Genomic DNA, 20076 nt, shown 5'->3' with positions numbered 1-20076 from the left:
AGCTAGTCGTTATCAAGTTATGGATGAAGCAATTACTTCTCATGATATAATAATAATACCACGATCCAGAAATCATTCCCTTATTTAGAATTAGGAAATACAGGGAACGGCAGGTTGATTTAGAACGTCCGGTGGCGCAGAACGTAGACAACGGGCTGAGTTAGTCATAGATGCGCTTGCAATTAGAAGATAATAGGAAAGAGCGACCGATTCCTCCGGTCTGCTACCTATACTGGCGTGTAAGCAATAAATCTGCTGCAACCGGAGATGGAATGAGGACGCTGTGGTAAAGTGACTCGGAGAAGGCTTTTCATTGGACACATTTCTCTCACTGTGGCCAAGGCGAAAGTACACCCCGGGGAGCCTGACCTGACATGGAGTGAAGGATAAGAGTCGGAGTACAAGAGCGCAGACGACATCCGCCTTTCCACCTGCCGCCATGAAGCCCCAGTTTGCAGGAGAATGTGGCTGCGGTCCAAGCAAGCGAGCTGAGAAGCCAAGCCAGAACCAGTACGGGGAAATGGTGGCCTGACAGATTGATATGGGAAGCTACTTAGTGAAACCACACAGCAAGGAGGGTTATTGCCTTCAAATACGAATATGATTTCATTATGTTAAGCGTACGTAGGGCCAAGTTCAGTGACTCTGCTGTCGGGTACTCTCGTTGCAGAAACCAAACCGAATGCTAGAGAGCGTTATCCTAGGGCTAGTATTACTTGACTTCAGGGACTTCTGGCTTCTGCCGTAGTAGAGATAAGGAGATATGAAGAAAGAAATAGGCTTAGGCGCAAACCCATCATCATTACTCTTTTCTTTCCTCTGTACAACAGTGGATGTAACTGGCGGGATTATAGGGAAATTGTCTCCCTTTGTGGGTTAGTGGTCAGAGTTCAGGGCTACAGATCAGAGGTCCTGGGTTTGATTCCCGGGACTATCATATTTTCTGAGAAGTAGTGGGTCTGGAACGGGGTCCACTCAGCCTCGTGAGGGCAATTTGAGGAGCTATTTCAAGGAAATAGCGGCTCCGGTCTAGAGAACTGAGGTTAACGGCCTTGGAGATCCGTTCCGCTGACTACGCGAAACTTTCTATCCGCTAAAGTTGGCAGTTACTTCGGAGACAAGCGGCGGTCGCTCGGTCGGTTCGCTTGCGGACTAAAGCCACGGAGTTTGTTTTTGTCTCTCCCGATGATATGCACTACAACATTTGTAAGCGTATTCAGTATGCTGGAACAGTTTACGCTAGTACAAATTATATCAGTGATTCTGACATGCGAACTCCATAAGAACCAGCAGCAGCTCTCAGGTACTTTCCGCTATGCAGCATTTCCTTTGGCATCACGAAAGAAGCTCGTCTCCCTCCTCATGTTCTTCGGTTAAATCTGCTTCCTAAAGCAGAAGGAAGTGTAAATTGGACCTACGAAGAAATTAATAATTTCTTTTCTTCATTTTAAATGGCTTTCTGCTCTGTTCTTGATTAAACGACTCGTGAACAAACTTTATAATCCGCTTCTTATTAACTTGGGTTTTCATGTATTGGCAGCAAGCTGTTTAATTTCACTGGAATTAACAGTAATCTATTCTGCGACTGAATTTGCAATTGAAGTGTCAAGATACCAGTTGGTACCTTCTTGAAGAATGTGCGAAGCAGATATACTTTTATACCAGTTTCCTTTCCCCTACAAATCCTGAAGTCGATCACAGTGGCCGCGCGGTCTAAGACATAAAATGCCTTCGCCCTCTCAAACACAGGGATCGTGGGTTTGGATCCCACTCAAAGCTTGGATGTCTGTGTAGGTTTATTCTGTATTTGTGTTGTTCTGTATGTAGATAGCGGTAGTGCGACTGGCCGATCCCCCGTCCAATGAGTCCTACCCGCTGTGTATAGGATTAAGAAAGTGAAAACTCGGCCGAGGACCAATAAAGGGGCTGTAGAGCTATAGATAGATAAACAAATCCTGAGAATTATTATTATTGATGTTGACATTTTTATTATTATTGTTCCTCTTGTTTATCTGTTGCCTTATATTGTTTCGTAGGAGACTATCAGAAGGTGAAGAGCACACACATTATAAGCAAGCTTTTGTTGCACAAAGGAATTATTAGAAAATAGAGGAATATATGTAAGCAGATTATCTCGTGTGAGTCGCATCGCACTTGCTGAGAACAAGGATGATGCAATCTTTAAGCGAGCACAGAGACAAGGGAGGTAATTTACTCAGGGAATTTGTTCACGCTTCTCATGATTTATGCTGAAGAAATCAGGCAATACTGAAACAAGGTTTCAGCCACCTCCAGACATGTTGCCTCAAATTAAATGACATTTCTCATGCATCTAACTGAACTGCCCTGATTTCTAAGTATTTTAATTCATGCAAAGAAAAATTTGGACTACAAAATTTGAAACTAGGAACTGTCCATTTAAAATAACCAGTTATGTCTTCTGAGATATGATGTCGTTTATTCGTTTATACATTTTCGAAGAATATGCGGCCTTCATCTTCAGCGTCGAAGAATAAGCCAAGCAGGAAACAGCATAAAGGATGTAATGGAAACCAGCATAATCAGACATCTCTGACTGCTTCGTTCTTCGCGCAGATTTCTGATTTTGGTTATTTTTCGATGCTGAAGATGGAGGCGACATGATCCTCCGAAACGTCAGTTGACATTCGACGGACTACACATTGTTATGTCTCATAAGGTAGAACTCTTGACAACCTTCAAATTCTCTAAGCATTTTACACATTTCTGGAGTTACATACTCGTATGTTTCACAATGATTCTGATAACTACTATTGTCTTTGTTAAAGAGGAACGCCTGGATCGGCAATATCGTGGAGAGATGAGGGAAAGTACGTACTTTCTTAAAGATGAGAGTATACAATGTTGGGTATTTAAATCAGATTCACTGTGAGGTTGTAACGTTTAGAGGCAGGAGAAAAGTACTTGAAATGAGTCATATCGTGTAATTATTATTAGCATGTGCGCAATATTTTATTTACAATGGGCCGTAATGGTTAAGTCCTTTATGTGGAATTAACACCTAAGGGACATTGTCGTCTAAGCTGAATTTTACAGTTACACCAGGACGTAAGCAGAAATATCCAGTCGGCACATAACAGAAATAAAAATAATCCTAGGTGCACTACATGATTAGGTTTTGCACTAACATGCAATGAAAAGTATTAAAAAGGAAGGAGAAACGGTAAAAATAGCTACTTGTAAAACAGTAAGCCTATATCGCCATATACGGTAACGTATGACACATTGCTCATTAGGATTTGTGAACCGTTCTATAATGTTCTCTATCCAACCTCCGGTTCGTAAAGGTCACCTCAATGCAACATGACATTGATAAGTGATTGCAAACATGAGGATCTGTTTACATGTTAGGCCTACTTAACGATGGTTTTCGTCATTAACGTGGAATATCTAGCGTACATTGGTTAAATTCAATACATGAGACCTTCTCTGTGCTGGAGGCTTTATGATCTAGTAATTCTCTCCAGAAGTATAGTGGGAAGTTACAGGATGGTCCAGAAGAATGGAGATTTCGTTGTCGCATTGGGAACTTGCGTGGTTTGTGTCCAGTTACCAAACACTGCTCTGAGACATTTTTTTTCCTTGGCACTACAGCCCCAGTGGGCCTAGGCCTACCTCCATGAACTTCTCCGTTCACTTCGGTTTTTCTAGATCTTAGACATACGGTAGGACTCCTTCGGCGGGTGATCAGCTCGTCGCAAGGCCTCTACCTGTACACAAACACAGAAAAACGCACACACACAAACTAAACATCCATGCCCTGAGTGGGATTCGAACCCACGATCCCGATTTCCAAGCGAGCGAAGACAGTACATGCCTTAGACCGCTCGGCTACCGTGACTGGCGAGACGTTATTTTATAACTGAGAATTTTCGTGGTTTACCTCAGTGTTTCTAAACATACGCTAAGATGGTATCTTACAAAAAATGGCCACATATTTTCACATCCTTCGGTATTTTCAACTGAAGATTTTACCTGCATCTCACTAGATAATACGAAACATGGTAGATCAAAAATATTGTTAATTATTCTGCCGATCAGTCAGCCGTTCAGTCATCCAGAAATGGCTCAGTGTGATACTAAGTTATCAACTTCGTTACACAATGAGTGAAAATTGCCAGATTGGAGGCGTTTACGGATTAGGCCCAAATTCGCGAACATTTTGAACAACTTGTGAGGAACTTTTACACTTTGACCTCGGCGTGTTCAACCCTTCAACCCCAGTAATCGGAGAAAAACTGGTTTTGTAGAGTAATGGTTCTTTTGAAGCGTACAGTTATGAAGACAACACAAAAGTAACAATATAATTTCTAATTTCTCTCCTCTTTATTGTTTTTCTCATATTAACTCTTCTTCTACTTTATAGTCCTCCGTCTTCTCCACCTTATTCTTCTTCTTTTCACCCTACTATATTCCATTCGTTTCTTTTATATTCTTCTCTTTTCTCTTTCTAAATACCCAGATCTGCAAGCGTGTGTATTCTGGGACAGGATGTTAAGCTAAAATTGTTATACAGAAAACAAAAACTTTGGATGCCCTTGTCACTTTTGAAGATTCCTATCCGCCCTTCCTTAAAAGCTATACAGCATTCTACTGCTTATCTCATACCCGGCCATTGATTGACGGAATATAAATCAATTTTAGTCTTTCGACGTCAAATTTGAGCCTAGTATTAGGTAATTAATGAAGCTCTTTTGAGCTACTCGTTATAGACTTGTAACATCGAGTGAGGCAACAAGGTGGTCCTGAATGCCTACTACATAAGGTCGGGAATTGGGCTGTTATTTACAGTTTTAAAGCACCCTCTCCAGCATTCTATTTCCTTCCATACGATATCATTCAACTGTTACCCGCCTAACGTGAACGACACTCATAATTGAACAAAATACCCTACAATTGATTTCCTTTTTATGACCCAAACCTAATATTCGTCTTTAGAAATGCACGAAGGTTTGATCCCATATTCAGTCTAGAATATTCGCTGACATCCTATAAAATCCTATATTCTTGACATTTCATATTTATTTCTCATCTCTCCCAGTTGTACTATTATGCACCGCTCGTCACTCTCTGCCAATTAAAAATACACTCGAAAAACTATATGTGTATTTAGTTATTTATTATTTACTTATACGGGGGTCATCTGCAAAATCTTTTGAAACGAACTCGGTAGATCTTGTCTTGCTTCCTCAATAATACCGTATTTATGCATGTATAGACCGCACATTTTTTGCCAAAAATTCAAGAGGAAAACTGGGGTGCGGCTTATATTCGAAATATTCGAAATCACACACATTTTTTTCGTCAACGTCGAATTTTCTCCCTGCTGCTCGATTTCCGTGTTCTTGTGCGTAACGCACCACTTGAAGTTTAAATTTAGACGTATAACCTGCTCTTACTCGACCCATGTTTCACTCAGAACTAACCAGGCAAGTCAAGTAAAGGCGAAAAGGTTATAACTCTCCCCCGCAATGCCTTTGTTCCGAGCGGTACCGTTATTTTCACTAGTTGCGAACTTAGGAATGTTAAACGTTGCCAAATTTCGGAATAATTTCTACTCCTGAAATAATATTCCAAGAAAATTATTTTTTCTATAATTTCTGTCTGAAAATTGTGCTGCGGCCTATACACGCATGCGGCCTATACTTGCGTAAATAGGGTAATCTGTTTGGAGGGTTGCAAGGATGCAAGTGGCTTATAGAATAGAATACCTCTGCCTCTCTCAGAAGTGAGTACCAGGAATCTTCTTGGGGGGTAAAGGGCGACCGACGCGTAAGCTGACAACTTTACTACCATCAGTGAGCCGATTGTCTATAAAATGTGGGAGCCTCAACTTCTAACAACCCTATGGGCCTCCACTGCACGTTACAGGGACAGCTTTACCTTCTTTTTATTATATTAAATTGTTAAAAAAACGATTCTCTTAAATTGTTTCGATTGTTCTCATGTCACCGTGCCTATTCGGCATACTTTTAGCACACTTGTGACGCAGGCCACCGTAAGTAACGTACAAGGCCGATTTTTATTAATTTTATGGGGACTTGCCATTTAGTTCACGAAAATTCAAGTACTCGTACATGGAACGAGCACACTGCGATACCCATTAAGTATGTTTCTTCAGATCTGTATATTCCCTCTCCTCATATGGACTGTTTCACCTTAGAATTAATTTTGAGCGTGCGAATCCTACCGACACATAATAACAATTCTTGGATGTGAAAATTGGCCTTTTTAAAGGCATATGCCACCAAAAGAAGACACAGAAACATGCGCCAAACCGTATTCCAGTGGTACTCGAAGATTCAAATCACAACTTGCGCGTCTCAAATTGCGAGCCTACAATAGCGGCTCTCTTTAGATGCTATAATTCATCCAAAATTATCCTCACACATTCCCCAGGGGCGCTTCGAAAAGACGAAGACGCTTTAAAAATATCGGAATTCAATAAAACTTCACTGTAATAAGTGGAATTTAAGCTGAAAAAGAGAAGCAAACTATTTGCACTATAAATTCAGGCGTGGTTGGTATATTGCAAACTTGGTTGTGATTTTGTAACTTCTGTTGGCAGTAACTGTTCAAAAATTTGACGAAGTGACTTTGTGTGGGGTAGAGTTTCAAGATAAGACAGCGGGTGCTGGAGGCTCCATGTACATGGTAGAGTGTACAAAGAAAGTTATGTTTACTTGGCCTCTGGGACAGTTTAAGCGTCATTCAAAGCCACTTAAGTTTGCTGTGTTAATCACCTTGGAATAGCAAACATAATTCTGGCTGGCTTTATGTAGAAACCTGTAAGGTTTGAGTCTCATAGACATAGAGTACCAGTAACTGCGTTTAGTGTGGGAACAGGTAGCAGTTACGAAGTGGGTTATGAAACATTGTTGTTTCTGGTATGTGCATGAGAGGTTAGTGAATTTAATTCTGTGGGCAGTTATCTTCTGCTTTGCTTTGAACCTGCTCCACTCACTCAGCATAAGCTCTTCTCATACATTTACCGTGTGCACTAATGTGCAAGTTTTCGTGATGTATGGGCATTCATTATCTCAGAATGAACACTTGTGAAATGTATAAAACTAAGTGCTCTCATTGGAACTCAATGAAGAACCTGTGAGAGCATGCAGTATGCACCCAAACCAATTAAACAATTCTTCCCAAAGATCAGCAATTTGAAGTATTTCGAAGTGCCCGCTAAAGCAGTAAAGCAAAATATCGTGCCTATTACAGACATCTTGAAGTCATGTTGCCCAATTTTTAGGTACATATTTCTCCCATAACATTTCTCCGTTGAGTGTACAGAGTCTCTTCTTGTGAATCTTTCCAGCGGTCTTTTCCAAAGGAATTGTGAATAAGGGGGCGCTTCTCGTTACCATTACAATATTCCGATAATTCGTGGACCAAGAAAGGGACTCGATGGTAATATAGAAACTGCAGTCTCGCGAAAAAGTTTAAGCAACCATACTCTTGTGCTATTGGCACTATTTGTATTACTCTTGCTGCTACTGCTGTTGCTACTGTTGCTATTACTGTCGGGATAGCGCAGTCTGTTTAGCGAATGGCTACGGGCTGGACGAACGAGGAGTCCGAGTTCGAGTTCCGGTAGGGTTAAGAATTTTCACTTCTCCATGTCGTGGAGGCCGGTTCTGGGGTCCACCAAATCTCATATCCAATGGATGCTGGGGATCTTCTCCAGGAGATAAAGTGGACGGGACGTGAAGCTGACCACTCACCTCCAGATAGTGCCGAGATCAAGGAAATGCGGATCTATACATCCACTGCGCCATACGCCTCCATGGCCTAGTGTCATTAGTTAAGCACAGGGACAACTTTACCTTTCATTACTACTACTACTACCTCCACCACCACAACTACTACTACTACTACTACTACTACTACTACTACTACTACCACCACCACCACTACTACTACTACTACTTTTTATGCTACAACCAAAAGATAAATGTTCGCTCTACCCACGTTCCATTCCAAAAAGGGTATCAGGAGAAATGTGAGTGCCGCTCCACGCTTTCATATCCTCTGAGTTAAATGAATGTAGTGGGAACCTTCATGCTTCGGCCACTTTACTTCCGGGAAAGGAAACTTCAATTTGGATGCTGNCTTCCAGCAAATGCCGATCACAGTGGTCGGGTGGTCTATTGCATGAACCATCTTCGCTCGCTCGAACACTGGGATCGTAGGTTCGAGTGCCACTGAAGGCATGGATGTCTGTGTGCGTTTATTCTGTTTGTGTTGCTCTGTGTGCAGGTAGCGGTCTTCCGACGGGCTGATCCCCCGTCCAAGTAGTCCTACCGACTGTGTAAAAAAATAAAGAAACTGAAAGAGCGACCAAGACATAACAAAGGGCTATAGAGCCATAGATAGATAGATACTTCCCGCAATACCGAACATAGCCATGTCACATGTCTCATAAGCAGGTGCATCAATTCGGGCAATGCTAAGCGCAGCAAAATATTTTCGGATTAATAAAATTCACTGTTGAAAGATGGGACCAGTTTTTTTTTTATTGATAGTGGTGTGAGACTAAATCCCTTGTACTGCGGACACTTCTGGCCTATTGTACCAGCCCCAGATGATAGGTGAGGGTGATTGTAGAGCAATTGGTGGAATGAAGATTGGCAGGGAAACCGAAGTACTCGGAGAAAACCTGCCCTAGCGCCACTTTGTCCACCACAAATCCCACTTGGCCAAACCCCGGATCGAACCCGGGCCGCCGCGATGGGAAGCCAGCGACTAACTGTTTGAGCTATGGCGTGGCCGATGGCACCAGTTACTTTGTTTATGTGACAGTATCTTCAGAAAACAGTGGATTGACTGTTTGGATGCGGCTCACCAGTGGAAGTAGGGCAATAGAGGTGGGTTACTAATTGCACAGTTGAAATTTACTGGCTCCCCGGGACTTCACCCTCACCCAAGCAGCACATCATGTAACAAATGCACTTCATCCAAGTCAATACCTTGCTGGTCGAGGACTGACGAGTCATTGATTTACGCTTTAAAGGGTAGATATTATTCTACAGCAGAAGTCCTTAGAACGTGTTGCAGTGTTTCCTGCTTTCACTGTAGGATCCATGTTGTATACGGTTTACTCCCTGTATCACCATCAGTTTATTGTGTTGTGTTCTGGATATACGCCATGTTCAGGAATGAAGGTACTGTCAAATTTTCGGAGGGACCTCCGAAACCACTGTACTGTTTCAATACGAAGACGCGGTGCCCCGCTCAGAAGACAGAACAGTAAGAGTTTAATTTGCAGGTGCAGTCTTGAAGATGCAGTTACCTCTGCTCGTGGACTGTTGGCGGGCTACTTGTCACTTTTTTAGCCTACTAAAGCGTTCTGTCTGTCTTTATATCCTCACAATCAAATTTTGAATGCCTGAACCAGTCTTTATGAAATTTGATACGTATGTCATGCCACCTGAGCCCATCTCAACGTTGTACTTCATAAATCCCTCCTCTCAGTCTTTGTGTCTGCGTATCACTTTATCGTTGGTACGCAACGGTTTGGTAAAAAAGATAACGCGGCAATTAATATACACGCAACAAGAGAATAATTTGCGTCTTTTCTCCGCGATCCGTGTCGTATCAAAGGAAAGCAAGCGGTTACTTACTCCCAGAACTTCTTGTTTAGGGCTGATTCTTCTACGACAATTTTGACCTCATAACGTTAAAATCAGGTAGATGAATTTACATAATTTATGTATTGCATTTTCTAGTTAATTGTTTTAAAAAAAGTGCAACAGGATGCTGAAATAATATAAGGAAGGTGAAATGTTCGGTGTATCAACTTACGGAACCTCCTGTTGCAGTTGAATGAGATGTGCATTTGCGGTGAAATGGAATGGGCTAGAAGGTGAAACGATAGTAGCATTTCTAGAGCTACTATCCCACGTGTCGCCGTAGGGGCCTGAGGAGGATCATGAAACGCCGAAGTCAGGACAATAGATGCTCTGGTTTCGTACCTGTTGCCTCTTAAATGCAAGTCAGTTATATTTAATAATGAATAGGCATATTTCTTAGAGCATTTTCCTGGTGATGTTTTCCTCGTCATCTTAGGTTGCTTATCATCGAATAGGAGGATGACTGTGTATGAAACTAGGCAAACGTATTGAAGGAAGCAGTCATACCTTGTTTTAAATTACTGTACCGGAATGTGCTTATATATGCCGAGGAATCAATGAAGATCCTCTGTCACGATGTCAGGCTTATGATAGTGCATAGAACCTACCGAATAAGGAACAGAGGTTCTAGTCATTTGTCCCAGATTTTTGATGAAATAAAGACTTGCATTAACATCAGAGTTGCGATCTCATATCCGTTCTCTTAATAATTCTAAACCACATGACCTGTTGTTATGAAGACTGGTATGAACGGCATGACCTTGGAGGTTATTCCCGTTCTAATGGTTTTTAATTCCTTGCTTTCAGTTTATCATGTTACTGATTTTTTATTGCTAGTGGGGTGGGTCTAAGTCCCTTGTACTGCGGCCACTTCTGGCCTATTGTACCAGCCCAGATGATAGGTGAGGGTGATTGTGGAGCAATTGGTGGAATGAAGATCGGCAGGGGAGACCGAAGTAATCGGAGAAAACCTACCCCAGCGCCACTTTGTCCACCACAAATCCCACTTGAACATACCCGGGATCGAACCCGGGCCGCCGCGGTGGGAAGCCAGCGACTAACCGCTTGAGCTATGGCACGGCCATGTTGCACATTTGTGCCGCTCACAGTAGCCGAGCGGTCTAAGGTATGAACTCCATTCACCCGCTCAAACACTGGAACCATGAGTTCGAATCCCCCTCAAATCATGATTGTCTGTATGTATTTTTTTCTGTGTTCGTGCTGTCCTGTGTGCAGGTAGTGACATTGAAACGGGCTGATCCCCCATCTGAGGAGTCCTACCGACTGTGTAAAAGTTCAAGAAACTGAACAGCTGTGGAGGTCCAACAAAGGGCTGTAGAGCCATAGAGAGACAGACAGTTTTGTTAGCTACAGTAGTGCCACTTCAAGTATGGTATTGGTTCGGGGGTCTGTTACGAATACCTTGCTAGCCCAATATGCTGTATGTCTTGTATGATAAGGCACAGTGCGCTTCAGCTCTTATTTGTGTATTTTAAAGCCGATGGCTTCAGCAGGACACGTAATGTATCTTCTGCCTGGATATTCAACATGATTATTAAGTCGGACAAATAGTAAACTGTATATACTTTTCTGTGGTTTTCGCTGTCAGCGTCAGATAAGAAGTGACTGATAATATTTGATATAGATGTATAGAGTTTTGCGTTTCATCTTATACATTGTTTCCGTGACTCCAGATTACAATTGCTTTGTATACTTAGTTATCAAATTTCCTATCTCCGCGGAGAAGATTCCTCCCGGGAAGTTGAAATGTTCACAGCTGAACAAGACGTTTCCTCTTTTAAGAAGCAGGGAATTTCATTACCTTCTTAAGATCTTTTATACAGTGTCTTCCTTATGAAGTCACAACGGAAATGTAGTATGGATTGCCTCTTTCCCCGTTGCGCGCTACATGTCCTGAGCATGAGACCTCCTCCTCCTCCTCCTCCTCCTCCTCATCCTTCTCGAGGGATATAGGCCATTGGTCTGTTTCCGACTTCAAGGGAACATGTCCTCCCATTGATGGCCCGATATTACGATGTTCGCTGGGTTTCTAATTTAGTAACATCTCTGGGAGTCTATCTGTTGCCACTCTTACAATATGTGTAAGTTATGCTGTTTAATCATTCTAACTATATCTGATATCGATTACAAATAATGAATATCATTATTATGCGTTCTTTCTCTTGTCATTACTTAATCCTTCTGGCTATCAAATATTTCCTTAAATAGTATCACTTTGTGGGAGCCTGGATAGCACAGTCCGTATAACGACTGCTCGGAGTTCGAGTCCCAGTAGAGGTTAAAATATTCTTTTCTACATGTCTTCCAGACCGGTTCTGGGACCCCTCAGCCGTCTATCCAATGAAAACTGGTGGTTCTTTCCCCGGACGTTAAAGTGGCCAGGGCGTGAAGCTGACCACTCACCTCCAACTAGTACGGAGGCCAAGAAAACATGGATCTATACATTCGCTCACCCATGTCTTCATGGTGTAGTTCTTAATTCGTTAAGCACAGTGACAACTTTACCTCATGATGCCATTTTGTTTCCGGCGCTCCTGACGAAATTTCCACAATCATACAAACCGGTAGGCAACATTGTAAGTTAACCAGTTTATTTAACGCGTAGATACTCGTCAGTGATGAATAGGAAGTGATTAAGAAGGAGGCTGTTGTGTCCTGTTTCAAGATATCCCGACGGTCACAGCAGGCGCTGAAGACAACGTTGTGTGCAGCCGTTAGCGTAGCCGAGGTTCGAACAAGCATCTCCAGAACGGAAGTCTGGATGGTTACTGGTATACCAGTCTGCTCCATGTAATGTGGTCATGGCAGAAATTCCTGAGTATAGCTTACTTTTCAAGTTGGTTACTTAACGACGCCGTCTGTATCGAGCCTGTGTAACGTCGAATAAAGTTATTAAAGAGTTTCAGTGTTTCCAGTTTTCACTTTTCAGTGATTCCTTCACTATTCGCAGAATAGAATTTCGATGTCACAAGTGACTTTTAAGCATTTAAAGCACGGTGGTACGTCCCACTTGAATTGACGTTCAAGCACTCTTCATTTTGCCCACAAAGTGTATACTCTTTGTAAGAATTTTAAGAATAAAGAGCGACTATTTCCATAACCAGCATCAACCAGTAGATGCTTATAATGAAGGCGCAGTTTTGAACTGAGTTTCAAAGTGTCTGAAAGAATTACAAGCTATGAGGGGCTAAAGATCTTTGTTTCTTAGGGAATTATACATCTTACTTTCTCAGCTAGAGTCAGTTGTTTGGGCCGATCATGTGATCAGAGCACACAGATAATCACAGAATCGTTTTATGTTTCGCAACGTGAATGATGTGCTTCGCATGGGTGGAGCTGTTCCGGGTTCCTGCTGTTAAGAGCCGATTTCTATTAAGATCTTTTATTTCAATTCTAGTTGCCTTCTTCAGCAAACGTCATGTTTTGATAAGAAGTACTCGAGGAATTTTCACGTACTTTATATCTTCCTTATGAGTTTAACAGGTTATCGCACTACTATTTAGGAAACTTCGCGTTATTTTTACAAAGTGCATAAGCTGAACGCATAATGAGGAGGCCATGTTTGTCCGTGTAAACCTGCATGTTTGGTCCCCGATACTACTGACAGAAGATGTCTAAATTTCTTGTAGATGGGCCAAAATGGGAGGTTTTAATTTTAGTGATTATCGATCCAATATGGGGCATGCGGTAGCGTAGTTAGTTGAGACACTATGCTACAATCCGGAAGGCAGTGGGATCGAATCACGATGAGGTCATTCGATTTTTTTTTCAATTTACCTAATACTTCCAGCAGCACTATGGCCCTGGGGTCGACTCAGCCTCTAACAGAAATGAGTACCAGGAATATTCTTGGGGGTAAAGGGCGGCCGGCGCGTAGGGCTGACAACCTTGTCGCCAACTATGAGCCGATTTTCGGTAAAATGTGGGAACCTCAACATCTCAAAGCCCCATGGGCCTCCACGGTCTGTTACAGGGATACCTTTACTTTACTTTATTGATTCAATATAACGTCTACCTGACATTGCGCTCCGGGTATGTTTTGCAGGCGTATTTTCAAATCTGCATCCCTTACGGTACCTTTAGTACATGGAACATGGGCCATATTAAGGAGTGAAACTTTTGGCTTACTTTATTTATTTTGAAAAAATAAAAATCCATCACCTAGCTGTCTGTGTTCACCCTATCATTTCTAGGCAATGACTGGCGAACACGTTCCCGCGGCAACGAACATACGCAACAATAAAAGAACTGTTGGACGCGGCATTTTCTATGCGGTTCAAGATGTATGAAATTTGTAATATTTATTGAACGGAAAGTTCACGTTGTGGTTGCGTGACTCCCATAGTCATGAGACAGTAAGATCTGGTCATGATTACCGTGGGACTCGGGAGTCAAGAGTAGCTGTCCTGGCGAAGGCCACCAGAAATTTACCCTACCGACCCATATTCGATGAGAGCGTTTCACGACTCCCAGAGTTGTCAGATATTTATATACGGTCATGAGACCCACGGGACTCGGAACGAAGAATGACTACGCTGGCGAGGATCGGAAGCAACTTACCAGACGGACATAAATTAAGCGATTAGTTTTTCCCAGAGCTTCTTTGCTTTAATGATCAACGTTATCCACCGATACACTTCATATCAAGCAATTTTAAATTCCATCTGGTGTAACTAGTTTTATAATTTTTAAAACATAACATCGCCTTACATATTTCGGTCTAGCTTGGTCATATACCGTATTTACGCATGTATAGGCCGCGTGCGTGTATAGGCCGCAGCACAATTTTCAGACAGAAATTATAGAAAAAATAAGTTTCTTGGAATATTATTTCAGGAGTAGAAATTATTCCGAAGTTTGGCAACGTTTAATTTTTTTAAAATGAAGTGTGATTTCGAATATTTCGAATATAAGCCGCACCCCAGTTTTCCTCTTGAATTTTTGGCAAAAAATGTGCGGCCTATACATGCGTAAATACGATATNGCTTTGCACAGTTTTTACAGCATTCATGAGTCTAGGAAATTAGTCTAAAATTGGTTTGGTTGTGTTAGAGACGCACGCGCACCCAGCGGAGCGGAGCACAAGAGATAATGCCTGTAGGCCCGTGTTCCAAGTTGAACACTCTTAATTACTGTTGCAGGCACATGGGTTCCGATGCCATCCTGTGCAACTGTACACCTGGATTCACCGGCAGACGATGCGAAATTCCGCTGCCAGACCCTCGAGATGCGGAAGGTACGTACCCTGAGAATATCGTTTCTTTCGCCAACAGACTGCGTAGCTTTTGTCTGGACTCAGAAGGGAAAGCTTTTTATAAAGACGATAGTGCGTGCCCTTATGCAGATTGCTCTGCAGCGTAATTGTCGACATCTGTACATATTCTTGGAGGAGAGGGAGGTAAACTTGCCCCTTCGCAACTAATTAAACCCCAAGCCATGAAGACGCGTGTAGTAATGGAGGTTAATAGTGATCTTCACGCTTCGGCCGCTTTACCCGGTTTCCATTGCATAGGAAGCTGGGTGGGCTGCAGAGCCCGTCTGAGCGTGGTAAGAAAGAAAGAAATCTCCGACTCCTGTAGGAATGGAACACCGGTTCTCTTGGAGTCCAGCCCTTTTTTTTATTGCTAGTGGGGTGGGACTAAGTCCCTTGCACTGCGGCCACTTCTGGCCTATTGTACCAGCCCCAGATGATAGGTGAGGGTGATTGTGGAGCAATTGGTGGAATAAAAATTGGCAGGGGAATCCGAAGTATTCGGAGAAAACCTGCCCCAGCGCCACTTTTTCCACCACGAATCCCACCTGACCAGACCCGGGATCGAACCCGGGCCGCCGCGGTGGGGTTCCAGCCCATACTCTGGTCACTATGCTGACTTACCTCGACTGTTGTGAGGACTGCACAAACGGGTATGTATGTAATTTCTTGTGTTTCCTAAGTTCGAGGGACGAAAGCAACAAAACAGGATGGTTATGATGAAATGAAGAGGATGTTAGACTATGGAGATGTGCTACAACCTTGCGCGGTCGGCCATGTTGGCGAATGTTTCAGAGGTCTTCGCTATGCCCACCATGTGGTGAATGTCCACAGGTCGCTGACGTGCGAGTATATATCATTGTGTCAGATCGATGCTATGTTTGACAGACCGGTATATATCAGCGACCTATGGTCATTCACCACGTGGACCCGGATGTTGCAGACGGAGGATATCACTGAGACGTTGGTTTTTAACTCAACATTGGCACGACTGACCGCCCGAGAAGATTTTATAGCCTTTACTCACCGTTAATTCTTCAAATTACACAAAATATAAGAATGCTTGTTATCATATAAGTTGTTTGAACTCCAGCTGTGTCCCAACAGCATACGTAAAACATACAGGTTAACGCGTAAAAGAACTGTAGTTCGGGTCCTCGTTTTAAATTGATGTGAAACATGGGGTCTAATTCTAAGAGAACAGTTGAAACACATATTTATTCCTGTTTTTTCTCAGTGCTTGCCTGTAAAGAACTACTTCTGTATTATTCTGTTTTTATGGTTTTACCGTTGTTAAGGGATCCATCCCTTTGAAAAGGGAATTACCGCATTTATTTTAAAGATACAGTGACATTCTTTTTCATATTGCATGCAGAATTTTGCGTTTTGCGTTTATATCTGCTTTGAATTTGTTGTAACTAGAAGAGTTCTATCTGCTAGGCTTGACGGCATGTAGTCCAGTGAAAGTTAACCGACATTCAAGGGAGCATATCTTCAGTGCTGAAGAGTATGCGGAGCGAGAAACCAGCATGAAGCAGGTAGCAGGCGCTTCGTGCTGACTTCTTGCTTGGCCCATATTTTGTGCCTGAAGATGGAGGCTATATGGTCTTCCGAAATACCAGTTGACCTTCACCGTACTGCGTGGAGCTACTTGTATATCCCAGAAGATACAACACTTCATGACCACTGCTGTGAGAACCTCATATTCAACGTAATGTAATTAGTTTTCCTGTTAGATAATAGGAAACTTGGATTGACTGAAGTAATTTCTTTGAAACTGTATAACTGATACGATGCTGTTTTCTCAGGAATGTCTATTACGATTCTGTTATTTGTAAATCATAAGTTACTCGAACTGAACACATGACCTAGTTTCGGTCGTGGAAACGGAATTATTTCACAGTTTGTCCATATGAAATACGAAAGCATAATTAGCTGAAGTCTATTCGTTCAGAACACCGAAACGTGTTGTGTCATTGGCGAGTAAATATAGTGCTCGGTATTTTATACATAACGTATTTAATTAGTTAATTTCAAATTATGTTCGTTGTAATAAATACACACACACATATATATAAGGAATTAACTCAACGATGCTAGGTATTCGTTGCAAGATTAGCGGTTAATTAGCTGCTCAATATATTCTTTGCTTTTATGGAATTCGAATCTTCATCGTCATATTAAAAACATTTAATTCTGTGCCAAGTCACTGGAATTATGTCCAAACCTCATTTCCTCCTTCTCTATTGATTATTTTAATATTATCCTCCTGTGTTTCCCAAGCATCTCTTCCCTTCAGGTCCTCCACCAACAACTTCTTATATCATGTCTTTTTTCCAAATACATAAGTCTCTCACGTTTTCCCGCATGAAGTCACCCTAACAACGACATTTTGAAGTTCTTTAGGTGATATGTTTGTCGAAGATCACAAGGAAGTATTACTTTTTGTTCTCAAGTGGCAAATACTCTTTTAATATTCGGGTTAGATTTCTGATATTTTCGGCTATTATCTCAAATGTATTATCATCTCTGAAGCTAAGGCTAGGATCTGGATTTAATTAATACTTCTAGCCAATTCTTTATCTAAAACAATTTCCCAAGGTCAAATGTAATATTTTTACTTCCACTGCCGTTTGACATTAGAAGAACTTATACTGACACATCTATAAATAGAGACTAGACACCTCAATGACACAGCGCTGGGACTTTTCGGAACTCTTTGTATATTCGTGTAAATGAAAATGTAATTGATTTTCTATGGAAACACTATTACTCGTATATTTTTTCCGTGTTAGCTAACAAACAAGATCTTTCTCATGGTTTCCCGGGTTGTAATCTATGTAAATGCATCTCTCAAATAATTGGAATTAAACATGTCACACATCACTTTTTTTTTCTGAACTGTATTTCAGTTCTGCGTCAGGCGGCAGATGTTTCTGTCGTCTGCAAAGCAAACCTACTGAACAGATTCTGATTGGTTGGCAGGGTTGGTGTTCTCACAATTGATGGTTTCTGTACCTTTGGCTGTGGGACTGTGTGATATTGTCTGTGCGGAAATTCAATTATTCTCTTCAACAGAAATGTTCGGTAGTACAGAGGAGCGGTTTCTCATTCTGCCTAACAGCTGCATACTGATTGCATGACTGTCTGATCCTCTCTGAGGTCCAAACCCGTCCAACGTCTCCTCACTGGGTAACGTAAACAGGAACGTTTCCCTGACTGTTCTCTGAGTGAGAGAAACTGTATTACAGTTCATTCACTCACGCGCGGTGTTGACTTACTTTCTTTCTTTCCTTCCATCATGTGCACCACCTTACAGGTTGCAAACTCCCACGTACATACTACAACGTGCACAATTGCATTGGCGTTCCTTGGCGAGAGTCCCCTGCTCCATTATGAACACGAACGAAAAGGCGTACTCCAATACGTAATATACATGGGTCCCTAATGTTTTTGTTGGACTTGGCCGCCGCACTTATCCCTCCTAAATGCATCTTACGTTCTTGGTCACATCATGTGTTAAACTCGGCCGCATGATCTGGGCAGCACGCATATTCCGTGTAGGTAGGTAAAGTCCCGCCGATCCCAGTGGCCGCGCGGTCTAAGGCACGAGCTGTTCAAGCTCGCTCGAACACTGGTGCTTTGGGTTCGAATCCCACTCGACGAATGGATATCTGTGTGCGTTTATACTGTGTTCTTGTTGTGTGTCGGCAGCGGCCTTGCGACGGGCTGATCCCCGTCCAAGGAGTCCTACCGACTGTGTATAGGATTAAGAAACTGAAAAGGCGGCCAAGATGCAACAACGGGCTGTAGTCATAGACAGATAGAACTGCCTGAAGCTCAGTTAATTAAGTACCATTCCCTGAAGACGTACCGGGAGGGGGGTTGAGGTATAGGTACACCATTCTTGACCTCGGCACTAGATGGAGGTGAGTGGTCAGCTTCACACTTCGATAGAAAAAGAAAGGAACCTTCCATTACCACTGGGGCTCTGGGCTCTGCGGAGCACAGCAAAATTTCTTGCAGTTGCCGGAGTTCTATCCTTGGCCGTCCAGACCATAGTCCATCGCTATACCGATTGAGCTATCGCAGCCGTAGTTAGTAAGCCTTGCTGCATAAATGTGGGTGTTATTGCCCTCATCATACTGATTACTTTACTCCATGGACAGAGGCTTTCTGGAGAAGCTAACAGTCTCTAAGACAGACACGAAATCATTCTCCCTTTATAGAACTCGGAGGTACATCACCAGGTTTAAGGGAGCCTGTATCTAGTCCGCCTACTTAATCGGATGAATTTATCTCATGTCCTCACATCCTATTTCTCTCAGGCCCAGTTAGCATTAGAAGTTTCGTGGCAAAAAAAAATTCTTTGACTCGCTTTTTTTTTTTGCTTCATTACAAGAGATTGTAGGCTTACTAGTGCTTGCGCCTGTTTTTGTACGGTGCTCTGTTTTATTAAATCCTGATCCTGCCTTTGTCTTGAAGATGAGTGGCAATTTTTCAAAACAAAGAATTCTAACCTGCAGTTACGACACTTCTTTTTCGTCAGGAAACAGAACATTCTCGAAAAATATATTTCTTTTAGCTAACTCTAAGAAAATTCTAAATTTTATTACACTGATATTGAGTATTTCAGACGTAACAAGGAAATATAAACGATCCCACGAGGCGGTGGAGCTAATAGGTAGATAATATCGAAATGATTTTTAATGATTGAAGAGTGAGTTTATGAACCCGTCTCGTCTAGCTTAGGACATGGACCAGAGGTGGGACGTTAAGAACTTTCGTGATCCACACAAGACGGGTAATTTCTTGAGTAGCTGCTCCGTTCCCATTTGCGGCCAGTCCTGCGCTCATCTTACGAACATTCGAGGTCATATAGTAAGGAGGAAAATTGGAGAGAAGGATATTTTGACATTTAGAAGTGTGGGGCATATCTCATTAGCAGCACAGAGTAGTTCGTTTTAATATAACCTAAATGTTTTGAAAAAGGAGAATTAAGGATTAAGACCGCATCCCTCTAAATTATTTATTACTGTCTGTCCATTGTTGCCTTCCCATCTCATTCAGCCATGTAACAGTTTATAGCATTTGCAGCTCAGTTATCCACCATCAAGTAAACACGGAATTAAC

At 42.2% G+C, this 20076-nt stretch overlaps 1 protein-coding gene across 3 annotated transcripts in view; it reads left to right on the top strand.

Moving 5' to 3' along the window:
• The window catches only part of LOC111873679, a 980223-nt gene that overhangs the window by 785743 nt on the left and 174404 nt on the right, over positions 1–20076 (top strand). For all 3 annotated transcript variants that reach the window (XM_033755436.1, XM_023868634.2, XM_023868704.2), the window contains one exon: positions 14834–14928. In XM_033755436.1, the coding sequence (XP_033611327.1) occupies positions 14834–14928 (95 nt within the window). The remainder of the gene's footprint in view (positions 1–14833; positions 14929–20076) is intronic.

The sequence above is a fragment of the Cryptotermes secundus genome, unplaced genomic scaffold (genome assembly GCF_002891405.2).
Source record: "Cryptotermes secundus unplaced genomic scaffold, Csec_1.0 scaffold191, whole genome shotgun sequence".
Lineage (NCBI taxonomy): Eukaryota > Metazoa > Arthropoda > Insecta > Blattodea > Kalotermitidae > Cryptotermes > Cryptotermes secundus.
Note: the sequence above shows the minus strand (reverse complement) of the source record. Positions and strands in the feature narration are given on the sequence as shown.